Source organism: Salvelinus namaycush, chromosome 17 (assembly GCF_016432855.1).
Source record: "Salvelinus namaycush isolate Seneca chromosome 17, SaNama_1.0, whole genome shotgun sequence".
Classification (NCBI taxonomy): Eukaryota; Metazoa; Chordata; class Actinopteri; order Salmoniformes; family Salmonidae; genus Salvelinus; species Salvelinus namaycush.
The window spans coordinates 5,723,282-5,745,708 of NC_052323.1; the positions used below are offsets into that span (position 1 = coordinate 5,723,282).

Genomic DNA, 22,427 nt, shown 5'->3' on the forward strand with positions numbered 1-22,427 from the left:
GTGTGTGTGTGTGTGTGTGTGTGCGTGTTAGAGAGAGCGAGAGATAGAGAGTGCGAGAGAGAGAGAGACCATGTGAGAGTGCATGTGAGAGCGCATGAGAGTTTCCTTGTAAGTTCTGCATGTGTGGGACTGTGTTTCTTATCTGGGGGCTGGCAGAGGCAAAGTATACGAGTGTATATTGAAGCTATTTAAGACATTGCACCTGGCAGGTGTTATGGCTGCAGATGAAAGAGAGGAAGGTGAAAAACTCAACCTGAGGCAACTGGCAACGAAAGCCTATATCTGTTGAACTCACACCAATAGGAACTCCCACGTGGCAAACACACTCATGCACTCACAGGCCCACACGAACGCAAACACACCCTTAAGCCATCGGCGCACTCATAAGCCGTATAAGCGGAATCCAGAAACAAGACAACCCACAAAACACACACACATTAGAATCACATGCAAGTTATGATAGAGCACGATAAAAACATGAATCACTAAAAAACAGGGTCCAGATCATAAAGGGATAATGTACATGGATATCGATATGGCACTTTTATGGCCCTCTGCTATGGAGAGCACTCTCCCCGGTATTCTCCATTGTATCATTTCTACACAGACCTATTTGTCTCTAGACCAGCATGTCATCCTGTCCTCCCTTCAGCACCATATGAATCCTATGGCAGTTCAGGGGAAAGTCACACAGACCAAGATTAAGAGTGTGTATCACTCAGGAAGACAGTTAGGACAGATAAATCTCCCCCTGTTTTATCGCTATGGTCAAGCCGCTAAAGGTTAGTGAGAAGTCATCTTTGATGCATGCTGTAAAAACCTGGCAAAGCCCATTCTGTGGGGGAATTATGTCCTATAGGGGAAATGGTTCGCTAATGAAAGAGATGAAAGCACTTCCTGGAAGACATTTTGTTGCACCAGAAAGTCTTACAGCTCTCGATTCCTTGCATCCCCTCCCTCGCTTCTTCTCAAAACACTTTGGAGAGGAAGGCTTTCAAGTTCTTAGGATAGTTCCCTTTTTTCGTGGGTTATCCACCATCAACACATGACGTTGTCACAATGTTGCAAATAGGTTGTGAGAAGGTCAGTCAAGACAAGTGACAACCTTGTGATAAACTAATATTGTCAGTAGGGTGCTGGGCGTGTTGTTCTCTAGACAGTGTCATTGTAGGGTGTCGAGGTGAATTTAAACTGTCTGTCTTTCAGGGCTCCTATGGATAGGACTGGGTCATGTCAGTGAGCAGGTTGACGTTTATTGTCATGAGTCTTGTCATGGAGGCAGAACTGAGCAATTTCCCCTTAGATAGGCTAGTTACAAAGTCAAAATTGGCTATATTATAAAAATGCATGAAAAAAAGAAGCGTTTTGTTCTTAATTTAAGTTTAGGGTTAGGCATTAAGGTTAACAGTCTGGTTAAGGTTACATTTAAAATTAGTTTTAATGACTTTGTGGCTGTGCTAGCTAGTGACCATTCTGCAGAGCTGCCTCCAGAACAAGATTCATGACGAAAAACGCTAACCTGCTGTCAGTGCTGCCACTCTGTGGGTGTTTTATCAGAATAGCAGGATGATGCAGAGCCCTTGTCAGTGGAAATGCCATGATCTGACAGATTCAAACACGACAATGTCATCGGGACATGTCTCTGTATCCGACTGACATACACCGACTGGTGGAACAATATCCTAAAGTCTGCTATATCTGCTCAGCAAGATAATGCAAGATAATGCTGAAAGAGCATTATCGTACCAATTATCTTACCAATGAGAAGATCCACTTTTAGCACAGCCTATACAGTCGTCAGTCAACGCTGATTGAGCTGACTCAAAGCCAATCAGTCAAGTCAACTTGTCTATCAGAAAGTCTATAGTAGAACCTATTGGAAAGGGTAAGAGATATCCTGTGTTATAGTGTGGTGGGTGCTGTCAGGAAGTCTCTCCTGAGAACTGACGGCTGTTTCACCACTAAGGTTGAATGGCAAGCCATTTATATTTGCAAAGATACTATCTTTGAAAGGCCTTTGAAAGTAGTTGTCGTACCCGTAGTTGTCTATGTATGTAGGGATGATTGCTCTTATACTCTTTTCTATACTTAGCTTAGCTTTGGAGAGTGGGTGTTGTAGAGGAGGCCTATAGCTACCTATACGACATAATACACAGTATAAACACAATACAGTGCAAGCAGGAAAGGTCATGGTTAACTACGGACTAATACAACAATGTCAATAAGGAGGGGCTATAGTTACCTATACAATAGCAGAGGATGATTGACAGCAGGACAGCCACGCCCACTGCACTCAGGGCGGTGCACCTCCAGGAACAGTGCTTGGGCGATTTTTTAAACTTGAACGCCCCTCTAGAGAGGGTGTTTCTGGGTAGGGGGCGTGCCGGTGTGGAGTACACTGCCCCTGTTGCCATGGTGTAACCTGGGGTTGCTGTGCTAAAGAAAGGGGTTGTTCCTGTGCCCGTTTTAAAGAGGAAGTGTCTGGGGAAACAAAACAGAAAATGTATACATGAATATTAGATAATGATGAAGACAGAAAAAATATATATATTTGGTTATGTATTCCTATTTAACCTTTATTTAATATAAAATATATTCCATTTAGCAGACACTTTTATACAAAAGGTCTTAGTCATCCGTGAATCTTTTTTCTCATATATGTGGCCCCAGCGGGAATTGAACCCACAACCCTGGCATTGTAAGTACAATGCCCTACCAACTGAGCCACAGAATACCAAAATATTTATTCCAGGCTAATCTCATTTAAAGGACATCTCTTTTGTAAGAGAAAACATGGACATGTCAGTATTCCAGTATTCCTGTACGAAAGGCCATTATGGGTAATTAAGGAGTTTTAAATCACAAGCACTACCCTGGCCTTGTCTATGAACTTTTTAAACCAATGTGAAACTCTCTGAAATTGACAAATTATGCCTTGATGCCTCTCTTGCTATCACATCGTCCGTCCCTCCACTAATTGTTGGTAAGAATCTTCCTGTTGTGCCACTAATCTGTTGGTGTGATTTTAGGTTCGATAAACAGAGCCATAAGTTTATGATGCCACTCCACAATATGTGTCACTATATTCACAACATTGACAGTTCTGTAAGTCACTTTTGCCAAAAAGAATCTGCTAAATGATTTATAAAGCTACAGTATGTCACTCAGAATGATGTGTGGTATTCAAACAGGGGTATTCACAGATCTGGCACAGACTGTATGGTGGATTCAGCAGCTTGTTTGAAAAGTTGGAAGTAAAGCATATTCATGTGTATTATGAGTTCAGGGATCTGGAATATGTCCGTTTTTCTTTTCTCCCAGGTTAATGGATTCATGTCACTGATTGGTCAGAAAAAAGGGGTGGGCGGCATACTTATTTCTGATATATGCAGTGATATTGATTTGAGCATACTGTGAATACTGGGGCCTATTTACTTGCTGCTTGGCTACGAGAATGCAACAAATGTTGCCATTTCACAGATAGTTGATATTGAATAAAATAGCCAATACAAAAGGTTAGTTCACACTAAATGGATTATTGCATTTCAGGTCCCACTACTCATCTGCAGAATATAAAGCACTGTTGTGCTTTATAGGATAGCAGACTGCGTGCAAACAGTGGTGGCTCAGAGGAAATGTTTTTGGAAATGATCACCAAACAGAGAGGCGGTATAAATGTCTGCGGCTATACACACTGGATGACCATACGTAATCGATTAGAAGGAGCGTGAGCAATGAAGCACATTACTATAGCAATTCGGGCAGCTCTATTGATGTGTGTGCATTTGTGTCTGTGTGTGTGTGCGTGCGCATGCATGAGTGTGTGAGTCTCATTGAAATGGCCTTCACACAAAAGCGATAGCCAAGGCAGGTTCCCTTTGCTCAACTCACTTCCTTGTAATCAGTTTGACATTTGAAACACTCATGTGGAGGACAAAAGACAAAACATACAGTGGGCGGATTTGGACCTCAGCTAAGCCCCTGCTGTAGGTGAGGGAGTACATTAGAAACAATGAGCACTAACGCCCTTTGACTATGTAATCTACCTATTAGCCACTGCATTGTGTTAGCATCGGCATTGGTGGAATAATACGACTCTTTAAACCGTGACCCGGGCACTCTACCGATGTAGCGGGCACCTAAGTCCATCTCTCTCTTTCCCATTCACTGTCCCTCAGTCTTTTTCTCTCTTCCTATCAGTAGTTATCCCTTCCTCGCTCTCTTTCTCTCTCACCCCTTTAATCTTTCACTCTCTCCTTCTCCCTTCCTCTCTTTTTTCTCTCTCCCTATCGCTCTTTCACACTACAACCCCCCCCCAACCCATGGAACCACCAGCCCCCTCAGCAGGGGACCTGGTAGCAGGTGCTAGCCTAGTGCAGCAGAGCTCATCTGTGTGATGATGTTTTCTGGGGGCAGTCCCTTGGTGTTTCTGGACCATTGTGCATGCAAAGATCAGAGAGGCGCCATTTAGGGATGCTTCCCCAGTGCGCTCAGGCTGCTGCACATAATAAGTCAATTTGTTTAATTAGCATTAAGACATGAAACATTGACTTGAGAGATATGTTCATTGCGGACACAAAATACGATTATTTGTTATTGTGATTTTTTAAAATGATAATCATATAAGAAACCACAATCTTATTAAGTATTTACGAATGTAGTTCATCTACGCAAATTATATTAAAAAAAACAAGAATAATGATCTTCATTTCCCATGGAAGACAGAGATATACTCCACACTCTATTCTTTCAGGAGTGTGGCACTGATCGTGAAACTATCATTGGATGATTTTCTGACTCGAGACATAATTTCATTTTATGAGCCGACTCCCGACAAGCGAATCTGATGAGGACCGACAGACCATTTATAAAAGTAGCGTGTGGAACCGCAAACGTTGAATTTGTGTAATAATACCTGTTTCAACTGCTCTTTATTAAATATGTGTGACAGAGTTTAACTGGATTCCATAGGACGTATGAGGCAGTCAATGTATAGCCTAACTGCACCTTATTGCGAACAGTATTTATGGTATAGAAAAAATATATATGTTTTATTGTCACATACACTGGATAGGTGCAGTGAAATGTGTTGTTTTATAGGGGCAGACATAGTAGTACGGCGCAACTGGAGCAAATTAGGATTAAGTGCCTTGCTCACGAACACAGACAGATGTTTTACCTTGTCAGCTCTGTATTTGAACCAGCAACCTTTGTCAATTCATCAGGGCATGGACTCCACAAGGTGTCGAAAGCGTTCCACAGGGATGCTGGCCCATTTTGACTCCAATGCTTCCTACAGTTGTGTCAAGTTGGCTGAATGTCCTTTGGGGTGATGGACCATTCTTGATACACATGGGAAACTGTTAATGTCACGTTCCTGACCTTATTTCCTTTATTTTGTCTTTGTTTAGTATGGTCAGGGCGTGAGTTGGGGTGGGAATTCTATGTTATGTGTTTCTATGTTGGGTTCAATGTATTAGCCTGATATGGTTCTCAATTAGGGGCAGGTGTTTTACGTTTCCTCTGATTGAGAACCATATTAAGGTAGGCTGTTCTCACTGTTTGTTTGTGGGTGATTGTTCCTGTGTCAGTGTTTGTACCACACGGGACTGTTTCGTTTCGTTCGTTCGTGTGTTCCGTCCTGTTCGTGTGTTCATGTGTTTTGTTCTCAAGTTCAGGTCTGTTCACGTCGTTTGTTATTTTGTAGTTTGTTCAAGTGTTTTTCGTCTTCGTTTAAATAAACGTGATTATGTCTTTAAACTACGCTGCATATTGGTCCGATCCTTGCTCCTCTTCAGATGAGGAGAAAGACGAGCGTTACAGTTAAGCGTGAAAAACCCGGCAGTGTTGCAGTTCTTGACACAAACCGATACACCTGGCACCTACTACCATTCCCAGTTCTATAGGCACTTAAATCTTTTGTCTTGCCCAATCTCCTTCTGAATGGCACAAATACACAATACATGTTTCAATGGTCTCAAGGTATACAAATCCTTCTTTAACCTGTCTCCTCCACTTCGTCTGCACTGATTGAATTGGATTTAAGAAGTGGTATCAATAAGGGATAATACCTTTCACCTGGATTCACCTGGTCAGTCTGTCATGGAAAGAGCAGGTGTCCTTAAGGTTTTGAACACTCAGTGTATAGTGCACACTAGATAGATATCGTAAATCAATTTCACACATTTGGTTAACTTTTAATACTAAACTGATATGGGAGTACATCACATATAAAGAATAATTACCTGGCAAAGTGTATGGGGTTGACCTTCCTCTCGAGGAGAAGAGTAAATCACACACTAATGGATTCAATAGCACCTTTATATAATGGTAATTGAAAATATCCGTATTTCTATAGAGCCGAGCGTTAAAAAGTGGAACCTGAGTGGTTGAAAGCCCTCCACACACGTATAAGACGTGAATGTGTCCATGGTGGTAAATAGTCTGGAACAGAACAGAGCAGGCAACTAATTGAGCACTTTAATGGAAGAGCTGTAGTGTTCTCAGAATGAATTGGAACAAAAGCTTGAGTGGAATAATTTCTGAAGAATATCTATCCAGTTAGGAAACCTGCGTTTCTCACTTTGAAAGTATTAATTGGATTTAATTCAAATGGCGTCTCAAAGCCTAAAACTCTTACATATTTACTAGATTTGTGTAAAGTCAATACATTCGTTAATTGTTCTAAGTCAGGTATTTTCCAAAAACATGAGGAGGAAGAGTTAGACTTCGCTTGAGAGTCCGAGTATTTCACGCCGTGTTTTGGACTGAGGTTGTTGAATCCCTAAAAATATCAACAACTTGAATACAAAGCGGGGGTACTGAAACAGAATATGGTGGTATAGAAATGGAGGGAAGCAGGTGACAGCTGATATCATAAAACATCAGCTGTTTAAAATAGTTATTACATGTCTCCTTGTGCGCTCAACATTGGGACATGACAAAAAGAAACACACAGATATGACCACTTGTTGAATTAGACCTTTCAGGAAATGAGTCAGTCTATTGCCTTTTGACAACATAGGCAAAGGGCTCTCAATTAAATGACTGCTTTGAAAAGATATCGAGAGAGACACACGGTTTAATGGGAGTCTAATAAAAACACATAAATGGGGCCCACACGGTTCCTCTTGGATAAACACATTAGTAATTGAATGCAGCTTTGTAATAAGTTAAAATAACAGTTTGGTATTCAAGCATTATGGAATTGGGCCAAATTTGAATGCAAACGCTTTAAAAGACCACATCCTTAATGGGGGCTATAATACGATGAATGTATTATAATGAATCATAACATCAGCTAATGTGGTCAATCATTGTGATTGTCCTAAAAAGCCTTGCTAAAAGTTATAGGAGAATGGGTAGTATGGGCACGTTCTAAATGCATGGAAATGATAAAACCCCTGAGACTTTGTTGGTCCCATTGCATTAGTTACCACTATGAGTTGAACAGAGAAAATAAGTTAAACGATTTCTGTAGGTATCTCTATGGGGGTTAACTGAACCAAAACCAGCATGCTGAAAGCCTAATGCATGTTATCTGGTGCTCTTGTTTACATTGAACAACCTAGTAGTTTACTGGACAAATATAGTTGTACGCATAGCTATGGCCATCCCATAAGCCCCCTGATGTTACCATGACACCCGATTCCCTCCCACAGCGAGGTATTTGCTTTAGAGTAAAGTGTGCAGATAGTGATTTCTACCCCGGGCTGATGATAGAGGTGTGCATATGGTTTTGTCAATACCGGCAAGGCAGTAAAGGTCACAGCGATTTTAGTATTCAATTACCGTGTCTTCCTCGGCATGGAAGAACAAATGCTACATAACCCAATTGATTTGGTCCTATCCTGAGAGCATCTTACTGCATGATGCTAAAGAAAAATTCCAAAATTCCACATGTATCTAGATTGTGTAGGAGTACTTTGAGCAAGGGAAACGTCGAGCTGGAATGGATTCATCCACTTGTGTCCTTTCGAAGTAGAACGTAATATACTTTCTTGAATGTTATGGACATTTTGATGCCCTTTATGGCTTGGGAAAAAAAGAACACTGATGTTTTTATGGTGTGGGGAAATGCTAGGCAGAGGCACTTATGACAAAGTAGCTTCTTGTATAGGACATCTTAAACTGAAAATGATCTATTTAGACCGAAGTGCCTTCTTGTAAGTTACATCAATTTGAATTCATACTGGCAGGCCTCCGTAAACCTGTGCTATTCCATTACCTTATCGCTTTGGATCGTATCGAAAGTTGCAAATACATCTCCAGGTCATATTTCTTTTCACCTCAAACGTTTTCTGGTGCTCTAAACAGATTAACTAAACTGATGAGGCAAAGTCCTATCAGAGGCCCTCTAACCATCTCTTATTTTTGATAAGCACAATGTACAATTGCTCAATTGGTTTCTTTGAGAAATAGTGTGGCCCTATACAAAAGAAAAGACTCACGTAGTTGGCATACAGTTGAAGTCGGAAGTTTACATACACAAATACATTTAAACTCAGTTTTTCACAATTCCTGACATTTAATAAATAATAATAATAATAATAATAGTAAAATTTCCCTGTCTTAGGTCAGTTAGGATCAACACTTTATTTTAAGAATGTGAAATGTCAGAATAATAGTAGAGAGAATGATTTATTTCAGCTTTTATTTCTTTCAACAAATTCCCAGTGGGTCAGAAGTTTACATACACTGAATTAGTATTTGGTAGCATTGTCTTTAAATTGTTTAACTTGGGTCAAACGTTTTGTGGAGCCTTCCACAAGCTTCCCACAATAAGTTGGTGAATTTTGGCCCATTACTCCTGACAGAGTTGGTGTAACTGAGTCAGGTTTGTAGACCTCCTTGCTCGCACACGCTTTTTCAGTTCTGCCCACAAATTTTCTATAGGATTGAGGTCAGGGCTTTGTGATGGACACTCCAATACCTTGACTTTTTTGTCCTTAAGCCATTTGCCACAACTTTGGAAGTATGCTTGGGGTCATTATCCATTTGGAAGACCATTTGCGACCAAGCTTTAAATTCCTGACTGATGTCTTGAGATGTTGCTTCAATATATCCACGTAATTTTTCGTCCTCATGATGACATCTATTTTGTGAAGTGCACCAGCCACTCCTGCAGCAAAGCACCCCCACAACATGATGCTGCCACCCCCGTGCTTCACGGTTGGGATGATGTTCTTCGGCTTGCAAGTCTCCCCCTTTTTCCTCCAAACATAACAATGGTCATTATGGCCAAACAGTTCTACTTTTGTTTCATCAGACCAGAGGACATTTCTCCAAAAAGTACGATATTTGTCCGCATGTGCAGTTGGCTTTTTTTATGGCGGTTTTGGAGCAGTGACTTCTTTCTTGCTGAGCGGCCTTTCAGATTATGTCGATATAAGACTCGTTTTACTGTGGATATAGATACTTTTGTACCCGTTTCCTCCAGCATCTTCAAAAGGGCCTTTGCTGTTGTTCTGGGATTGATTTGCACTTTTTGCACCAAAGTATGTTCATCTCTAGGAGACAGAACGCGTCTCCTTCCTGAGCGGTATGACGGATGCCTGGTCCCATGGTGTTTATACTTGTGTACTATTGTTTGTACAGATGAATGTGGTACCTTCAGGCGTTTGGAAATTGCTCCCAAGGATGAACCAGACTTGCGGAGGTCTACAATTTCTTTTTCTGAGCTCTTGGCTGATTTCTTTAGATTTTTCCATGATGTCAAGCAAAGAGGCACTGAGTTTGAAGGTAGGCCTTGAAATATATCCACAGGTAGACCTCCAATTGACTCAAATGATGTCAATTAGCCTATCAGAAGCTTCTAAAGCCATGCCATCATTTTCTGTAATTTTCCAAGCTGTTTAAAGGCACATTCAACTTTAGGGTATGTAAACTTCTGACCCACTGGAATTGTGATACAGTGAATTATAAGTGAAATAATCTGTCTGTAAACAATTGTTGGAAAAATTACTTGTGTCATCCACAAAGTAGATGTCCTAACCGACTTGCCAAAACTATAGTTTGTTAACAAGAAATTTGTGGAGTGTTTGAAAAATGAGTTTTAATGACTACAACCTAACTGTATGTAAACTTCCGACTTAAACTGTATTACATATGACAACAGTGGTGTGTATTCATGGGTGCCAAGGGAAACCTGGCTTCCCAAAAAATTGACCAAGAAAGAATGATGTATCATTCGTCTCTCTTTGTTTTCATACTTTTTCTTAAATTAAATTTTAATTTGCATCTCACCGGAGAAAGCATCCAAGCGAGGGAAACAGTGCTACTCTGTCTCTGTATGTGTAGGCCATCTATCTGATGCTGTCTAGTTAAAAAGAGTTGCCACCCGTAGCATTGAATGCCTCCCTTGGAAAATAGCCAATCAGCCTTGAGCTTAAATGTGTGAACTCAACTGTGAATGGTCCTGGCGCACCAAAGAAAAGTGTCAAGTGAAGCCAGTTTGTATTTGGCTTCATTCCTGTCACATCGAGAGAAATATGTAATTGACAGAAAGAACTTAGTGGCTAGCTAGCTACAATTGTCACTTTCCTAAAATAGCCATGGGTTTGGACTTACTTTGGTTGGGTTTGGTTTTACTTAATTCTCCATACTGGCCATACGGCGATTCTGATAGCGATACATTTATTATTTGTGCCCCTGGACTGATAGGACGGAAGTTCAATATGTAGCTAGATGTAAAAGGCTTATGTTAACTACCTAACTTTGCCCATGAAAGGAAGCTAGGCTAGGGAGCAAGCATTTTAGCCAGGTAGCCTAGCACAACAAAAAATAAAAGGGTGTACTGTATGACAGAGTCCATTTCATCAACTTGAAAGAGAGGAGGATGGCATTGACGTTTCTCTACAAGTAGGGTGAGTCAACAAGTTTTTTCTACCTCAACGAACGAACAAACGAACAAACACAGACACACACACACACACACACATCATATTTAGCTTACTAAATCGTTTTAGGTTTCTTTTGTTGTCACTGTATAGTGACTGTATAGAGTAAGTATAAGTATAGTATAGGTGATTAAGTATAGGTGATTTGATGATGTTGAAGTTGAAATGGTGCTGGAATAGTGGAGGCATCTCCTGTTTCCTTTGTGACTTGCGGAAACTCTTTGGTTATAAATCAATAGTTATTTAGTAGTCCAAAAATTTCAGAAACATTAACTTGCTTGAACATGTTGTGACTTTCTGTTACATTAAAAATAACAAGGAAAAGAGGGCACACTGCTGCTCATGCGCCCAGGTGATTTTATTATAACGTTTCGACCCTTATATCTTCATCAGGCATCCTAAGGGTTGAATCGTTATGATAAAATCACCTGGGAGCATGAGCAGCAAAGTGCAGTGTTTTCCTTTTTATTTTTCATGAACTCACCTACAACTCTCGAGCCTGAAAAAAGTACTTGGATGTGCACATGTTAGTCAGATTTTGTACTGTTTGTCACATGCAATATACTTTGTGGACTTCACCGAACAGAGGTTGCTCTCCAGTTTTGTGATGAAACAAAAGGTGTGGTTGAATTTATTCTGCCACTGTGCCTTATTGTCTCGACCTTGGGCCTGTATGTTATGGTCACAAGGCATATAAACTAACAGGTTATAGAGCAAACCACGCAATTATCACAACACATAGGTTTGTAATATAGATTTTTTTTTCTTTGGCTTGGCTTCCCCAGTGATTTTAGCCACGCACCGCTACTGCATGACAACGACCAACAGTTTTACTAAGATGCCAAGGCGGCTGCAATTACACAAAGCATCGTCAAGGCAACTTTGGTTGCTTGCAACGGACTTGCTTGATTGCTTTGCGAAACACACTCCTGCAACTAATCTGCAACTTGGTTAAATTCAGTTGCAACTTTAACTTTTTGCAAATCGTTGCAAGCAACTGCCAATCAAAACAAATGCTTTTGTCACAATCTATTAGATCATTCGGAATGCCGACTCAGTTGTCATGTCAACACAGTTGTCAGTGCTGCAGGAACCATGATCAAGGTGGACAGAATGGACATTTGCCGAAATGGGAGCTGTGTAATTAAATATTGGCATCAGGGCTAGGAAAGGTTTATGTACTTTTCATGGGTTGGCAGACAATGAAGGGTGTCGCTACAAAATGCTTTAAATCCATTTTCTGACATGTTGGTAAATTAGCTTTTATTGTTTGAAGAAATTGGTGTGTTTTTCACTATGTAATCATGACATGGGGTGGTTCAATGAAGCACATGTATAGTGCCTTCAGAGAGTATTCACACCCCTTGACTTTTTCAACATTTGGTTCTATTGCAAAGTGGGATTAAAATTGATTTCATTGTCATTTTTTGGTCAACGATCTAAAAAAAACACTCGAATGTCAAAGTGGACGAAAAACTCGAACATTTATTATAAAAAATGATGGAAAAAAATGCATTATTAGATATGTTGTTACGCCGCGCAAACACAGGGGAACCCAAGAGCGGACTCAGATGCGGAAGCAAGGATGAATGAACCAAAATGTTTATTGTACACAGAGATATGGAGTGCAGAACCGGGGAAGCTCAGATGAGTTGCAGAAAAACCAGAAGTGTAGAGTGAGGTTGGAGTTGACTGAGTTGAACAGGGTGAACAGGTCCTGAGGGGAATCCAAGGTGGTGGTGAGAAGTCCAGAGCAAGGTGGTTGGGTGGTGAGATGTGGTACAGGAGACAGGAGCCAGAGACAGAGCGGTAACTGCAATGAGGACAAAACGGTGTAAGGCAGGGAAACAAGCACAGCAGAGCAGCGCAACAGGATCTTGATAACAAACAAAAGGCTAGGATAATAACTGACTGAGTAGAGATTACGATCTGGCGGAGTGGAAGAGGCAGGAATGAGTATTTGTAGAGGTCTTGATTTATGGAACGAGTTGCAGCTGATCTGCTCTGACTCCAGCACACCTGTCTCCAACCACACAATCAAACAGAGAGGGAGAGAGAGTACAGGGGGAGAACTGCAGGCCAAGAAGACACCGGACGAACACCAGAGGGCGTAGCAAGAGCAGATGTGACAGTACCCTCCCCCCCCCCCCCCCCCCCCCCCCCCCCCCCCCCCCCCCCCCCCCCCCCCCCCCCCTCTACGGACGCCACCTGGCGCACGACCTGGTTTGTCTGGGTGTGAGGTATAATAATCCTGTACGAGGGAGGGATCCAGAATGTGACGACGGGGCACCCAGCAGCACTCCTCAGGCACGTATTCCTCCCAGTCCACCAGATACTGCCAACCGGGGCCCCGACGGTGCACATGCAAAAGTTGCCGGTTAGTATAGGCAGGATGGTCGTTGATGAGCCGAGGGGGTGGAGGAGCAGCTGCAGGAGGGGACAGGAACAGACTGGTTTAATTAAAGATACATGGAAGGTGGGGTGAATTTGAGAGATTCTGGGAGTTTCAGATTAACAGCAGAGGGGTTTATGACATGATCAATTTCAACGGGGCCAATGAATCGGGGAGCTAGTTTTTTTGGATTCCACTTTTAGAGGCAAGTCCTTAGATGAAAGCCATACCCTTTGGCCTGGAGTGTAGACTGGTGCAGCAGCCTGGCGACGGTTAGCTTTGGATTGGGTTCTGGCGGAGGCACGAAGAAGGGCAGCCCGGGCCCTCCTCCAGGTGCGACGACAACTGCGCATGTGGTCCTGGATTGAGGGCACCGCTACTTCAACCTCTTGGGTAGGGAACAAGGGAGGTTGGTAACCTAGAGCACACTCAAAGGGAGACATAACTGATGAGGCGTTGAGAGCATATTGCACCCAGGGTAGCTGGGCACTCCTGGAAGAAGGGTTAGCTGAAGTCACACAGCGTGTAGCAGTTTCCAACTCCTGGTTGGCCTGCTCGGTTTGACCGTTGGTCTGGGGGTGATATCCAGATGAAAGGCTGACCTTAACCTGTTGAGGACAGAGGGCGCTGTTTTCACTTTGGGGGAAAATCGTGCCCAATTTAAACGGCCTCGTACTCAATTCTTGCTCGTACAATATGCATATTATTATTACTATTGGATAGAAAACACTCTCTAGTTTCTAAAACCGTTTGAATTATATCTGTGAGTAAAACAGAACTCCTTTTGCAGCAAACTTCCTGACAGGAAGTGGAAAATCTGAAATCGATGCACTGTTCTAGGGCCTGCCTATTAAAGTCCTTGATATTTATTCGTTTAGATGCACTTCATACGTCTTCCACTAGATGTCGACAAGCAGTGAGAGAAGAAATTGAGTGTGTAACTTGATCTGGGCTCGAATAATAGCTCTTGGCATGACGTGTCACCAGTTTCCTGTTTTCTGGAGAGCGCGAGAAGGGACCTGGATTTGCCTTCTGATAAGCTGTCGTTATGGACGACTAATATCTCCGGCTTTGATTTTATTTGATACATGTGACAATATCATCGTAAAGTATGTTTTTTCAATATAGTTTAATCAGATTATTGAAATTTTTTCGGGGGTTTTGCCGTGTTCCGTTCTCTGAGTTTGTTGACGATGGAGAGATTCGCGCCACTTGGCAAGTGTGCTTGCTAAATCGAGAGGGAAAAAGGCCGTTCTAAAACCAAACAACGATTGTTCTGGACAAAGGACCCCTTGTACAACATTCTGATGGAAGATCAGCAAAAGTAGGACCCATTTTATGATGCTATTTCATATATCTGTCGAACATGTTGTACTAGTCGTTTGCTGGATGTCGTAATGAAGTTATTTTTAGAATTCTAACACGGCGATTGCATTAAGAACTAGTGTATCTATCATTTCCTATACAACATGTATTTTTTAGTTATGTTTATGAATAGTTATTTGGTCAGAATATGTGTGTCAGAAAAAGTGTCAGAAAAATATCCGGACGTTGTGGGAAAAAGCTGCTACGTTAGCACAATGTATAACCACTGATTTCAGCTCTAAATATGCACATTTTCGAACAAAACATAAGTGTATGTATAACCTGATGTTATAGGACTGTCATCTGATGAAGCTTATCAAGGTTAGTCAAAAATTATATATCTTTTGCTGGTTTATTCGCTATCGCTAACGTGCCTATTGCTATCGCTAACGTGCCTTGATGAATGAATGCGGTAGTGTGGTAGGCTATTGTAGTAAGCTAATATAATGCTATATTGTGTTTTCGCTGTAAAACACTTAAAAAATCGGAAATATTGGCTGGATTCACAAGATGTTTGTCTTTAATTTGCTGTACACCATCGATTTTTCAGAAATGTTTTATGATGAGTATTTAGGTATTTGACGTTGGTGTCTAATTACTCTGGCTGCTTCGGTCCTATTTGTGACGGTAGCTGTGATGGTAGCTGCAATGTAAAACTGATTTATACCTCAAATATGCACATTTTTCGAACAAAACATAGATTTATTGTATAACATGTTATAAGACTGTCATCTGATGAAGTTGTTTCTTGTTTAGTTTGGTTGGTTCTTGGTTAGTTAGGTTGGCTTTGTGCATGCTACCTGTGCGGTGAAAAATGTCTGTCCTTTTTTGTATTTGGTGGTAAGCTAACATAAATATACGTGCTGTTTTCGCTGTAAAACATTAAAAAAATCGGACATGTTAACTGGATTCACAAGATGTGTATCTTTCATTTGCTGTATTGGACTTGTTAATGTGTGAAAGTTAAATATTTCTAAAAAATATATTTTGAATTTCGCGCTCTGCCTTTTCAGTGGAATGTGGGAGGAGTTCCGCTAGCGGAACGCCAGAGCCAGACAGGTTAATACCCAGAGCTGTGCAGAAGGCTCTCCATACCTGGGATGTAAACTGGGGTCCTCTGTCAGAAACAATGTCACTAGGGATGCCATGCAGCCGCAAAACATGGGATACCAGCAGGTCCTCTCCCTGGAGGAAGGAAGCTTGGAGAGGGGAATGAAGTGAGCCACTTTGGAAAAATTGGTAAATAATAGTGAGGATGACTGAGTTACCATTCGATGGGGGAAGCCCAGTGACGAAGTCCAAAGCATGTGTGACCAGGGGCGACTGGGTATGGGAAGAGGACAAAGCAGACCAGATGTAGGTTTGGTGGAGGTTTTATTCCTGGCACAGACCGAGCAGGCTGAGATGAATTCCCGAGCGTCTTGCTCCATGGTGGGCCACCAAAATCACTGACGCAGGAAGGCGACTGTCCGGTTCATGCCAGGGTGACAGGTGAGGTGAGTAGAATGGGCCCATTGAAGAACCTCAGAACGAACTGAATCTGGCACAAACAGAGCCTCACAAGGACTGTTTCTAGGATCAGGCTGGTTCAGCTGAGCCTGACGAACACGGGACTCAATCTCCCAGGAGACAGCAGCAACGATGCAGGAGGATGGCATGATGGTTTCAGGCTCGGAACTTGTGTTGTCTGCGGTGAACTGACGCGAGAGGGCGTCAGGCTTGGTATTCTTAGATCCGGGGCGATAAGTGAGTGTGAAGTTGAATCTTCCAAAAAACAATGCCCACCTGGCCTGCCAAGAGTTAAGACGTTTAGCGGGCTGGATGTAGGCTAGATTTGTGTTATCCGTCCACACAATGAAGGGAGGGACTGAACCCTCTAACCAGTGACGCCACTCCTCAAGAGCCAGCTTAACAGCCAAAAGTTCCCGGATGCCTACGTCAATTTCTCTGCAGGTGAGAGCTTGCGGGACAAGGCACAAGGATGGAGCTTCTGATCCGAGGGAGAACGTTGAGACAGGACTGCACCTACCCCGGTGTCGGAAGCGTCCACCTTGAGGACGAACTGGAGTTCTGGGTCTGACTGGGTAAGGATTGGAGCAGAAGTAAAGCGGTGCTTGAGTTCCCGGAACGCTGCCTCTGCCTCAGGGGACCAGTGGAATGGAGTGGAGGTGGAGGTGAAAGGAGCTGCCAAACGACTGTAGTCACGGATGAATCTATAAAAATTGGCAAACCCAAGGAAATGCTGTAACTGCTTCAGATTTGCAGGCACAGGCCACTCTGTGACTGCCCTAACCTTGGCAGGGTCCATTCGTCACTGTCCTTGAGCAATAATGTATGCAGTCGGAGAAATTGAGCAAGGCACAGAAGCAGACGTTATGGGACATGCAACCCTACCTCCCCTCTCCCTCCGACGCTCACGGAGACGATTGTCAATACGGATAGTGAGAGAAATTAGTGTCAAGTCCATCAGGCTCCTCTCTGGTCATCAACTCGTCCTTGAGGGTCTCAGTAAGTGCGTTCCGGAATGCTCCCTGAAGGGCCTCATCATTACAGCCGCTCTCTGCAGCGATGGTGCGGAATGCACATGCCATCTCAGCTACACTGAGAGCCTTGACGAAGGGACAGAAGTGGTTTGGCAGCATCCTTTCCACAGACCGGGTGGTCGAAGACCTTCCTCATCTCATCAGCGAATCCACTGTAGGAGAAGCAGATAGATGACTCTCTCCCAACCGCAGTGGCCCAGGAGAGCGCTGCTCCCCGAAGGCATCCAATCAAAAAATAAATCTTGGCTCGTTCACTAGCATAAGAGTAGGGCTGTTACTCAAATACTAGTGAACATTGTACAAGAAAGGCTCTGCAAACGCCAAGATTGCCATCATAACGATCAGGAGTCGGGACAAAAGGCTCCCGGGGTGGAGAAGAGGAACTGGAGACAGGTTGTGAACCTGTAGGACCTGTAGGTCAGACAGGCTCCGTGAAAACTCCTTGATGTTCTCCAGCAGGGTTTTCAGTGCTTGGTCATGTTGCTCAAGAAGGGTGCCTTGACCAACAAGAATTTGGTGAAGAGTAGGGGAGTCTGCTGGATTCATCTTTTGGCCAGATCGCTCTGCGTAACAGTACGAACACAGGGGAACCCAAGAGCGGACTCAGAAGGCAGGGATGAATGAACCCAAGAGCGGACTCATCCCAGGCAGGGATGAATGAACCTAAATGTTTATTGTACACAGAGAGATATGGAGTGCAGAACCGGGGAAGCTCAGATGAGTTGCAGAAAAACCCGAAGTGTAGAGAGGTTGTATTTGACTGAGTTGAACAGGGTGAACAGGTCCTGAGGGGATTCCAAGGTGGTGGTGAGTAAAATCCAGAGCAAGGTGGTTGGGTGGTGAGATGTGGTACAGGAGACAGGAGCCAGAGACAGAGCGGTAACTGCAATGAGAGGACAAAACGGTGTACGGCAGGGAAACAAGCACAGCAGAGCAACAGGATCTTGATAACGAACAAAAGGCTAGGATAATAACTGACTGAGCAGAGATTACAATCTGGCAGAGTGGAAGAGGCAGGAATGAGTATTTGCAGAGGTCTTGATTTATGGAACGAGTTGCAGCTGATAGGGATCTGCTCTGACTCCAGCACACCTGTCTCCAACCACACAATCAAACAGAGAGGAAGAGAGAGAGAGAGAGAGTACAGGGGGAGAACTACAGGTCAAGAAGACACTGGAAAAACACCAGAGGGCGTAGCAAGAGCAGATGTGACATATGTATTCACCCCCATGAGACAATACATGTTAGAAAATCCTTTGGCAGTGATTACAGCTGCGAGTCTTTCTGGGTAAGTCTCTAACAGCTTTGCACACCTGGATTGTACAATATTTGCCTATTACTCTTTATAAAATTCTTCAAGCTCTGTCAAGTTGGTTACTTGTCATTGCTAAAAAGCCATTTCAAGTCTTCCATTGATTTTCAAGATGATATAAGACAAAACTGTAAATAGGCCACTCAGGAACATTCAACGTCGTCTTGGTAAGCAGTGTAGATTTGACCTTGTGTTTCAGGTTATAGTCCTGCTGCAAGGTGCATTGGTCTCCCAGTGTCTGTTGAAAAGAAGATGGAAGAAGGTTTTGCTCTAGGATTTAGCCAGTTCTTAGCTGTATTCTTTTCTGTTTCTTTTTATCATAGCAATACCCATAACATGATGCAGCCACCACTATGCCTGAAAATATGAAGAGCGGTACTCAGTGATGTGTTGTCTTGGATTTTCCCCAAACATAATGCTTTATATTCAGGAGAAAAAGTATATTTCTTTGCCACATAATTTTTTGCAGTATTACTTAAGTGTCTTGTTTTCTTCAGAGTGACCATCGGGTCCTTGATCACCTCCCTGAACAAGGCTCTTCTCCCCCGATTGCTCAGTTTAGCTGGGCGGCCAGCTCTAGGAAGAGTCTTGGTGGTTCCATACTTCTTTCATTTAATAATGATGGAGGCCACTGTGTTCTTGGGGACCTTCAATGCTGCAGACATTTTTTGGTACCCTTACCCAGATCTGTGCCTCGACACAATCCTGTCTCGGAGGTCTACGGACAATTCCTTCGACCTCATGGCTTGGTTTTTGCTCTGACATGCACTGTCAACTGTAGGACCTTATATAGACGGGTGTGTGCCTTTCCTAATCATGTCCAATCAATTGAATTTACCACAGGTGGACTCCAATGAAGTTGTAGAAACATCAAGGATAATCAATGGAAACAGGATTCACCTGAGTTCAATTTCAAGGCTCATTGGAAAGGGTCTGAATACTTACTGAATACTTATGTAAATAAGATATTTCTGTTTTTTATTATAAAATCTGTTTTCGCATAGTCATTATGGGGTATTGTGTGTAGATTGTTGAGGATTTTATTTATTTAATCCATTTTATAATAAGGCTGTAACGTAACAAAATGTGGGGGTCTGAAAACATTCCGAAGGCACTCTTAGGTTTCACACAGTCAAATGTAACATGTACAAACAATACATGTGACATCAATATTAAAACAATGTACTAATAAATACAAATATACAGTAATGAAATGTATGTAAGACATTGACATTTTAGTCATATAGCTCTTATCAACTTCATGTGCCTAGCCCCCTTTTTTCTCAATTTCCGCCTGAATGATGTGCCCAAAGTAAACTGCTCAGGCCCTGAAGCAAGGATATGCATATAATTGTTACCATTGGAAGGAAAACACTTTGATGTTTGTAGAAATGTTTAAATCATGTGGGAGAATGTAACACAATAGATATGGTAGGAGAAAATCCAAAGAAAAACCAACCAGCATTTTTTTTTGAGAGAGACCATCCTCTTAGAAATGCAAGAGAAAGGTCATATTGTAAAATAGCTCCCTGTATGCAATTCCTATGGTTTCCACAGGGTGTCAGCAGTCTATGTTCAAGGTTTCAGGCTTGTAACTTCAAAAACGAATAAGAAATAACAGTTTTTGTAATAGGACACAGTCTTGGAAATCCGTGTTTTTGCGTGCCATGGCGAAGTTGCGCACCTGCTAAAATTGGTTTCTTATTGAACATACTTCTTTCCAAAATAAATATTATATTTTGATTACATTTTAGGTTGTCTGAAGAGTAAATAGAAACGGATTTTGACTTGTTGAAACAAAGTTTAGGGGTAGATTTTCAGATTATTTTCTCTACAAATTGAACGAGTGGATTATTCAAATCGATGGCGCCAACTAAACCATTTTTTTGGGTTATAACAAATTATTTTATCTAACAAAACGACACTACATGTTATAGCTGGGACCCTTTGGAAGACAAATCAGAGGAAGATTTTCAAAAAGTAAATGAATTTTTAATCTTTATATGTGAATGTATGAAACCTGTGCCGGTGGATTTTTTTGGGATGTGGGGCGCCGTTCTCAAACAATCGCCATGGCATGTTTTCGCTGTAACAGCTACTGTAAACCGGACAGCGCAGTTATATTAACAAGAATTTAAGCTTTCAGCCGATATAAGACACTTATATGACCTAAATGTTTAAAATCCATAACTATTAGAATTATTTGAATTACGTGCCCTCCAGACACCGATCCTTGTTATCGAGGGCGACTGACTGGTAAGTGCATTCATCTTAAGAAATATGGGTGAGTCAACCACATATCACAGTCGAATATACAGTATACGAACATTCCATTCCAGCAAAACAATAGATATATAGCGTTTTGCAAAAAAACTTATTTTCACTCACACCTAAAACCTATGAATTATAAAATCTGAGAACAGTAATATTTTACTCACACATGAAGGTACCCATGAGAAATCATTTTTAATGAAAAAACTAAAATGTGGAAAATTGGAGGATATAGAGTTATTGAAATAAACTTTTCAAATGTATTTTTGTTTGCAAACCCAGACCTTTCTGACCAGTTTCGACTGAAATTGTTAAACAAGAACTGCACTAGCTTGATAAAGTTCTATCTATTTTAATGTGGGCTAATTTGTCTAAATTGATCCTCATACAATAACCAAACGGTTGGATAAACCAATAATTTCTGAAATCACTAAGTTATGTAGCAGGTGACATTAGCTCTATTTGCACAGGACTTGCATTACATTAGAATGTCGGTTATGTAAAAAAAAATAGGTTATTCTGGCTGGAATTATTACTCACCCCATGTCATCTGCTGCATTACATTGTGATTTCACAAATTATTTGCTTGTTCAACTGTTTCGTTATTGTTATAAGGATTGATTTAGACAAAATACTGTCTGTACAATTTAGCTAGCTAGACAAAATGAAATTGCCAGCACTGTTTGATCAAGTTAGCTAGCAATGAGGTAACCCAGCTAGCAACAAATTTGCTAGCTAGTGCAGCTCATGATGAACAAGGGGGCCCCCTCAGTTGAAATTGGTCAGAGAGGGGTCTGGATTCACATACAAAAGTACATTTTTTGACTTCCAAACCATGTACCTTAACTGACAGCTGTGTTTTTGATTGGCTGTTGCACAAAGTTGAGAACTTTTAACTGGATGCAACCAAGTAGCTGATGAGTTGCTTATTAGTTTCAGGGGGGGTTTTCACAGAGCAATCAAGAAGCAACTCAGCTGCAAGCAACTAAAATTGTGTGTAAGTTGTGTTGTGTAACTGCAGCCTAAGGAGACATAAAAGAGATGCACCCATGGCCGGCCTTAGCATTTTAGCGGGATTTGATTGGGGCAGTATTAAAGCTAATCTCCTGCAATTCTACACAGTTTGCCATGACTTATGCCATGTTAATGATATCTGAGTGAGCGTGACTAACAAAATCAATGGGGGCCCCCTGGAGGTCAGGGCCCCTTTAGACAGCTGGCTAGACTAACTTACCAATATTAAAATTGTCTAATGGCTAATTGAGTGACTAAAAGTGACTGACATAGCAAGAGAACTGCTGATGCGCAACCAAATTTAGAACATACACCTTGTGTATTCTACTATTCTTTTTTTAAATTTAAATTTAATTAATTTTAACCCCTTTTCTCCACAATTTTCATGGTATCCAATCACTAGTAATTACTATCTTGTCTCATCGCTACAACTCCCGTACGGGCTCGGGAGAGACGAAGGTCGAAAGTCATGCGTCCTCCGAAGCACAACCCAACCAAGCCTCCAACCCGGAAGCCAGCCGCACCAATGTGTCGGAGGAAACACCGTGCACCCGCCCCCCTTGGTTTAGCGCGCACTGCGCCCGGCCCGCCACAGGAGTTGCTGGAGCGCGATGAGACAAGGATATCCCTAC

General features: G+C 42.1%; 1 protein-coding gene and 1 non-coding gene across 2 annotated transcripts in view; both read right to left on the reverse strand.

Moving 5' to 3' along the window:
• LOC120061875 (teneurin-3-like) overlaps positions 1-22,427 on the reverse strand; it is a 178,857-nt gene that overhangs the window by 81,861 nt on the left and 74,569 nt on the right. Inside the window, exon 4 of the mRNA XM_039011653.1 lies at positions 2,243-2,481. Coding sequence (XP_038867581.1) covers positions 2,243-2,481 — 239 coding nt within the window. The remainder of the gene's footprint in view (positions 1-2,242; positions 2,482-22,427) is intronic.
• Positions 2,662-2,736, reverse strand: trnav-uac. The gene has a single exon. It is a non-coding gene; the product is annotated as a tRNA-Val (tRNA).